The 8,060-nt window shown below is 38.2% G+C and overlaps 1 protein-coding gene across 1 annotated transcript in view; it reads right to left on the bottom strand.

The window, feature by feature from the left end:
* Positions 1-881: 881 nt before the first annotated feature.
* LOC111986792 (uncharacterized) overlaps positions 882-8,060 on the bottom strand; it is a gene marked incomplete in the record, with an annotated part of 12,034 nt that continues 4,855 nt past the window's right edge. Inside the window, 9 exon segments of the mRNA XM_065765988.1 lie at positions 882-1,274; positions 1,802-1,841; positions 1,947-1,995; positions 2,254-3,356; positions 3,485-3,538; positions 3,783-3,878; positions 3,965-4,051; positions 4,152-4,232; positions 4,973-5,182. Coding sequence (XP_065622060.1) covers positions 1,123-1,274; positions 1,802-1,841; positions 1,947-1,995; positions 2,254-3,356; positions 3,485-3,538; positions 3,783-3,878; positions 3,965-4,051; positions 4,152-4,232; positions 4,973-5,182 — 1,872 coding nt within the window.

The raw sequence follows: 8,060 nt of genomic DNA, 5'->3' as shown, positions 1-8,060 counted from the left end.
TAGTAAGAGAGTGTCCAATTTGTAGGCATTTTAAGTAAAGTTGGATATATATTTTTACTGAGTTGTCCTCAAATTTTTTCCTTGTTAAACGTAGAGTTTAAGAGTATTTTTGAATCACATAAAAGTCTAGTTCAAAGTAGAGAATCCTCTTACAAATAATTTAGATAGATAAATTCTTTCATTTTGCTTGAAACGGAGAAATTATATATATGTAACAGAAGGCACATCCGTCATGGCCTGTGCGACCCTATTTTCCACGTTGCAACTTGCAAGCGAAGACAATCACTCACTACAGTCCGCTTTATCCTATTAGCTTTAGGTTCTCATTATTTTTTTGTGGGGGGTGGGGGGAGCTTTATAGAACTATGAAAGTAAGGACTGATATCGATTCATGCTGAAATTTAGATATGGTGTTAGAATCTCGACCACGAACAGTTTATAAAGCTTCTACATATTTTTCCATAAACTTATTATTCTTCTGAGTTCAATGTCATCTTCGGCCTTGGCACTTGCCTAACGGCGTAAAATGTTGTAAGAAGTGAATTGTTAGAAGTTGTGAACAAAAGTGGAGAAAGGTGGTAAACATAGTATACCAATGGGCAGCCATTCTATCATACAAACTTACTGTATGAATTGTGTACAATCTCGATTTCCTTCTTCCTAACCAAATTGAAACTTAAATTACATCCAATCCTTCTACGAGTTTACCATATAAAGAGTAGAGTCTCTCTTTGGTAATGAAATTGTTTTTGATTCACCGGCCTTTTGTCACATGCTGATCGTTGTACTTGTATCACCATATGATGGTAGCATCAGAAGAGTTGTTACAGCTTTACATAAACTAATATTAGAAATGCTTTAAAAACAATATACAATAAAACTTGTAATAATCTTTCTGTATATAATCAAGAACTTCCATAATTGGACAATACAACCCTAACCATGCAATTATCAGACATCGGATTCCCAAACCCCTTTATCTACATTTAATAGTCTAATATCAACTTGATATATCACAGCACAAATGGACAATCCTGTATTTTGTGAACTATAACACAATGCAAAACCTATACATGGCACATTTACTGTTTTAAAAGTTCTTCATCAATTTTGCACTTACCATTAGTAAGCAATACATGCTTCAAGGGAAGACTTTGCAAGCCACAATAGCCCTGGATCATTCCGCTTCAAAACTATATAAGCTTCTGCCTTTCCAATCTCGTCTGACACAACATCTTCATTGAAACCAATCAAGGTAAGAATTTCCATAGCAGCTGTAAGCACAAAAACCAGAAAGGGATTAATTTCACCCCTTACATCTGATTAGGGTGAGAGTTCTATGGTCACTAATATAGTAATATGACATAATTAATGCAAACCCTTGGGGTAGTATTTAGTAAGCAGAAAACTTTAGTAAGATGTCCCTTGATTTGCCAAATTCACATAATCTATCTTATGCCATCTTTAATTAACATATGTCAAGTTTGACATAGCTAATATATCTCATCTTGTAAGAGATTAAAGGTCCAACCCTCCATTTAGTGCACATGTCAATGCAAGATTGAACATGGTACAGCAATATTGTGATTCCAACCAACCGGCTCTCTCTCATGCATGTTTTATTTACACCTAACAAGACATTGAAATTCCAAAGCTTATATATCATTTTCTAGCTCCATTCAGCTTCCAGTTCATAATTTTCAAATATCTGGGACCTACCAACAATTTCACTCAAGACATATTCCAGTGACTCTCACAGGACTTGGTAAAATTGATACTTAGAATGAGAAAAGAAGCAAACCTTTATAATTCGCAATATTCCTTTCGATTATGGGATTAGCCTGCAAATGCATAACCCATTAGCTATCAATTAAAAATTTAATGAGGAAACTCTAGGATGCAAAGTTTTGGTCTTTCACTAAGGTCGAGAGAAATAATAATTATACCTTTCGCAGTCTTCTGTATTTCATCTCATTTGGGTGTTCAATGACATTCCTGCAAGCAAATACACATAATTCCATCATTTGTCAATAACTCAATATATAAAGTACAAAAATAGATTGGATAACTGATGATATTGCTGGGCTATATATATGCAGGGGGCTCCCTAAGCAAACTCAGTGCAAGAGCTTGCAAATGCAGGCCAGTTGTATTATGCTGGGAGAAAAAACCCTGTGTTTCTATGTCTTCCAACCAAAAATGAAAAATTCAATAAAAAAAGGATGAATGAAATCAATGATTTGTCAAGTGTACCTAATTATCTTAAACAGAGTTTGTAGTACTGCAGCAGCTTCCATGGGAGTAACTTCAACTCGCAGCATTTCAATGGCCTTCTGCAGACGGCTACAAACAACTGTAACAGGGTCTTGGATTCTTTGAAGTTCTTGATCATCTGGATCTGGCTCATAGGTTTGCATTCTCGATATTCCCAGTGGATGCACCAAATTATCATCAGGATCAGGCTCTGCCAGAACTCCATTTGGCTGAGACTCATCTGGATCGGGTTCTTTATAAGCCTTATTTAGACAGGCTTGATCTCTGATGGTCTCATTTTCTGGGTAATCATCCAGATCTAGTCCCATGATGTTTCCATATTCCAAACCATTCTGCTTTTCTGCCATGTCATCTGGATCAGGTTCTTCAATGTTTTTGTTGGTTTGAATTCTGCTGTCTAGAATCTCCATTTTCTGAGATTCATCAGGATCAGGTTCTTCAATGTTTTTGCTTGTTTGAGTGCCGCTGTCCACAATCTCCATCTCCTGAGATTCATCAGGATCAGGTTCTTCATGCAACTTTGAGGTTCTCAGCATCATGTTGGTTTCTGGAGGAGGCAAGAGTTGTGTTGGCCCAGCGTTATTGAAATCTTGTCGAAATATTGTTCTACTTCCAGTAAATTCTGGATAAAATTCAGACTCCAAAGTTTCCCCACCCAGTGAATCATCAGGATCAGGCTCAAGCTTGTTATGATTGCCAGAATGATCATCAGGATCAGGCTCATAAGCAGTTTTTCTCTCAGCTTCATTTGTACTCCAAATATCCAAGTTTTCTTCCTCTATGGAATACATAGAATCATCTTCTTCACGTGTATTGAACCCAGAATCATCAGGGTCAGGTTCTTCATTTACTATAGACCCTCCCAAGCTGTTTTCAGAAGCATTTGCTAAACGACGATAAGCAGCAGCAACTGAAGATGCACGAGCACTTGCAAGCTGATCTGATGTATTTCCTCCAAGCTTCTGAGCGGAATTACTACTGTCTCCAACAAATGAATTCTCATAAGTTTCTGAATACTGTACTGCACTCAAGGTATGACTTCTTGATCTTGTCCAATCTAAACTAGCAGCTTCTTGGTTCAACTATGAAAAGAAAAAAAGAAAAAAAGAAAAAAAAAACCCATCAAATCAAGAAACGCCCACTCAGTAATGAGCTTAAAGTAAAATTTGCACTTAAAACATGAAACACATGAATGAGAACATGTTCTTACCTGTTTATCCAGACCATAAAAGTTGGCATCATGTTCAGAGTGTACCATGTGAGCCTGATAGCAATAAAGAATAATTTGAGTTTTCTCAATACCGACCAGCTGGTTCAAAATCAACTCAACCAAGTGCTATTGCCTACAATCCCATTTTATGTTGAATAACCAAAGTAATTTTGTCATTCATTAAACAGTAACATTTTGTCTGTATGTATAGAGGTTCATAGAGACACTGAGACACACGTACATGCACATGCACATACAAAAGCACAATCCTCTCACACTGAAAAGTTATTTAACTTACAAGTTCATGCAAAAGAGTTTTCTTGATGCTCTCATACTTCCTGAAACCCTTAAGGTCATCAGTTCTAAGACGCAGAGATATCTCCTCTCCATAATTCTGCAAAAATAAGAGTTAGCAAGACAAAAAATTAAAGAAAATAAAACACTAATGAAATATATACTTATGTTTAGAATGGCCATTACCTTGTTAAAACCAAGAATGCATTTGGGACTTATGCCAACATAACCAATGGGTGCCATCTCAGTCATAATACCTACACACCAATGATGCTGTAAAGAACAACCAAAATACAACTCATCAATGATGACATAACAAAATGATGGGAGCTTGTTAAAAAAAATTTAAGTGTGCCAAATTTATCCAATGCACCTTGTTCATAATAGCAACAATTCCAGGATCTGCAGCGAGCGTGTGCATTATTCTCAATGCCTCAGAAGCTGGGGGATTCAACTGCAAACAAGTAACAAACAAATCAATCAATAATCAGTTTAAGATATTGGCAGCTTGATTTTTTTCTTCTAGAAGCACATATTCCAAGGAAAGACATAAACATTCACTTCAAAGCATGTACATTTATAAAATAAAAATTGCCATTCAATCGTATATCCTTTCGCAGAAAAACATATATCCAGATCCAGACTTCACCTAAAAACCTACCAACCCACATTCTACTTGTAGTAAATATTATTGTCTGCAAAAAAGAAAATAGTTACATAGTATTATTTATCGGTTGATGATTGCAAATGAATCTTGATAACACATAAAGAATTTTAGTTAGGCACCCTTCCTAACAGTTTTCATTGCCTATAGACTATACGTGCCCCAGCAGATCTCCTATATATATATAGATGCACGCACATATGCGCACACACACGCATATAGACCAGAATATGTCATAGCCACAGTGTCTAACAATTGTGTCTCTGTCTAAGACTGATGTACAAGTCTGTCCTTCCGTTTCTTTCAAAACATATTTCAAGTCCAGATTGCACAATTATAAATATATTAGTATCAAGTAACTTATTAGATAAAAAAAGAACTCATTAAATGAAAAAGAACAAGCGACTACATCTCTCTGTCTTTCCTTTATACCCTCTCTCTTTTACATAAAGTTCTTTATCTACACAGCACCCATTCTATTTAAGCTACAAATTATATGAGGTAAAAAGGAATTAGCAAAGTCAACACACCTCTACTCCTGGGATCTCTAGTGTGCGAAAATCACGAAAGATATAACGTCCTTGTGGAAGTTGCAGCGAAGCATGAGGTCTGTCTGATATTCGCTGCCTCAGTCTCTTTTCCTCTTCTTCGAATCCAGCTATCCTCAAGTCTGCTTTTGCATTTTGTAGAACTTCATCAACCTCACTTTCAGACACTCCCATCATTCTGATAGACTTGCCCTGAATTATAAGAAACAGGCAATCAGTGGACTCGCAAGACTTGATGAATGATCTTTCAGCATAAAGAATTAACAAAATCAAAAAAGAAAAGAAAAAAAGAGATGGCTGATTTTTTGCAAGCATGTGGAAAATTCTACAAAATCCAGATGTGGAAGTTCAACTTAAACATTTTTAAACCCAATTTGACTCCTTTTATGTGTCCATTGCATCTTTTTAAGAAATCAAACTTGTCTACAATTTGAGAAGATATCTTAAGTACAATAAGCATACGCTTGGTAAACGAAATGATAATTACGTTAGGAATGGTAATGCATATTATTGAGAATAAAAGGTGATGTAATGGAATAACTATTCCTATTAGTTGAGGCCTGGCTACCTCGGATTAGTCGCAATATTCTTTGGTTTTTCTTTTTCTCGGTTATCATGGGAGGTTCCATTTTCTTTTTTGTCGAGTCCAAAGCGTTTGAATTTTCGGTTGAGGAGGGAGGTACTTATTACATGTTACGTATATATGAAAGAATTAAAGATTCTCTCCAGTCAGTTTTCATGGTAAAGAGAGTGCTAAACGTTTGCTAACTATGGTGGAGGATCTAATGTCAAATATACCTCCTGGAAATTTTGCAAGAACCTGCAGGGATGGTAATAAGGTTTATATTTTGCAACTGGGTTCCAATGCACATGGAAGCTTTCTTATGATCTCTGAACTTGTTCATGGCCGTCAGAAAGGTTTCATTATTGTGCCGAAAGGAAAGCTGGGTAGTGGGTGGAGAGGGTTTGGATTTCATCTACATAAGGCTATTGCTCCCGACACACTTGCTGTCAAACCGCCATCTCAATCTGTCTTGAACTAGACAGTGCAAAAGTTCAAACAACAAAAATCCTTTTTATCAGCAACGGTGGATGGTGATTGGAAAGACAATGGTAGAAGCAAAAAAGGAAAGCAATTAATGCCCAATATTCAAAATTCAAACAAAACAAGCTTGAGCAATCATAACCATGATTCGCGCAATAGGGGTGCTGGGAAGGAAAGAGTGGTACCTGGGGCTACAATCATGCTTGAGATTAAAGACAATGCTCTTAATGGCACTAAAGCTCCTTTGTTGCTAGAAGTATTTTTAGGTTTGGAGCGTGGGCTGAATGGTAAGTGGGAAGTTAAGTGCTTCAACATTCAGGAAGTGGGTTGAGTAAGTCCATTTGGTGTTGAGCCCACGCAAGTTGTCCTTAGGCCCACTGCACTCTCTAAAGCTAAACCACTCAACCCAACCCATTTAAATAACTTTAAGCCTAAGCCCGCTTTGGTCTGGCGGCCCAAAACAAAAGAGCTGACCTCCTTGTCTTTCATGATTCGAGAGACCCAACCTCCAGGGAAGTCTTTGTCGCTTCCATCGGTCTCGGCGTGCTCAGCTATAGATATTCTGTGCACCAATGTGGTGGATGTGCCGATAACGCTGTTGATGTTGTTGATGGTCTCCGATGTCGCCGCTGCTTAGTTTCTCGGCTCCGATAAGGTCGATGACGCCAGGTATCGGAGTTGACTGACTTGAATCAAGCCTCCGATGTAGTTGAGGCTGAGCTTCTTGGCTCCGACAAGGCTGATGAGGCCAGGAATGAGACGGCATGTACCACAGATAGTGACGAGAGCTTAGAGCGAGACTTCCAACTGATTCTTTAAGGAGCATTCTGGCAATATAGTCAAGAAATGGGGAATTCAGAGCAATGGGCACTAGAATTACGTGATGGAAGGAGGGTTGCGGTTCTTATTCAGATCTCTTTGCCACGGTGTGAAGCTACCGAGGTATTGGAAAAGCAAAAACAGCTGGCCTTAGTTCCGTTGGAGTCTTCTGACGTTATGAATGTGTCATCGGCTCTTATCAAAGAGGATGAAGTACTAGTGGAGAACTGGGTTTTGGATACCTATTCGAAGGATGCTTATTAGCCTCTAGCTATTGAACCACTTGTTTTTTCTCTACCATTGGCCATGGAAGAACAGACAATTGTGGATGTGGAGAGGTTTGTGGGTGTGGATAGTTCAGAGAGGCATGAACCTTACTCAGAGCGGTTTCAAAGGAGATTCAATAATTTCGATAGCTTCCTTGGCATGTCCCTAGAGGGTTTGGAAGATCAAGCAACAAAATTTTTATTAGTTGTTGAAGCTGAATTAAATCGAAGAGCTAAGGTGAACAAAAAAAACGTGGCTTAAAAAGTTCAGGGGTGAAAGGTTTAAGAGAGTTGAAGGGGTTGTTCAGTTCTATTAATCATGGCTCTACCTCTACTAGGTGAAGTGTAGAATGGATTACTAGAGGTATTGTTCGAAGTATATGGAGTTGTCCATACGTAAATTGGTTGTACCTGGGTTCTAAAGGTGCTTTTGGAGGTATTTTATTGATGTGGGATAGACGGGTTGTGGAAAAGGTGGAGGAAGCGGTGGGGCATTTTTCAGTTTTATGCAAGTTTAATAATGTTGGTGACCAATTTGAGTGGGCTTTTACAGGCGTATATGGGCCAAATTTGAACAAAAGGCGTAGGTTGATGTGGGAGGAATTAACCGGGCTGATTAGTTGGTGAGATTTGCCATGGTGCTTAGGAGGTGACCTTAATATAATCCGTTTCCCATCAGAGCGACTAGGGGCTGCTAGCTACTCTCGGGCTATGTATGGATTTTTTGACTTTATCTCTCTTCATGGGTTGATGGATATACCTATGGAAGGGGGCGTTTACACCCAGTCCAATACATCCTCAGCTTCTCGACTAGATCGGTTCCTTTTCTCCTTGTTTTTGGCAGATCACTTCACATAGTTTACACAAAAAAGGATGTCTAGAGTACTTTCAGACCATTTTCCTACTTTGTTGGAGGGTAGGAGTTAGCAACGAGGTAGAA

This window comes from Quercus suber, unplaced genomic scaffold, assembly GCF_002906115.3.
Source record: "Quercus suber isolate HL8 unplaced genomic scaffold, Cork oak 2.0 scaffold_671, whole genome shotgun sequence".
Taxonomy (NCBI): Eukaryota; Viridiplantae; Streptophyta; class Magnoliopsida; order Fagales; family Fagaceae; genus Quercus; species Quercus suber.
The sequence above is the reverse complement of the archived record's forward strand: the minus strand, read 5'-3'. Positions and strand labels throughout refer to the sequence as shown.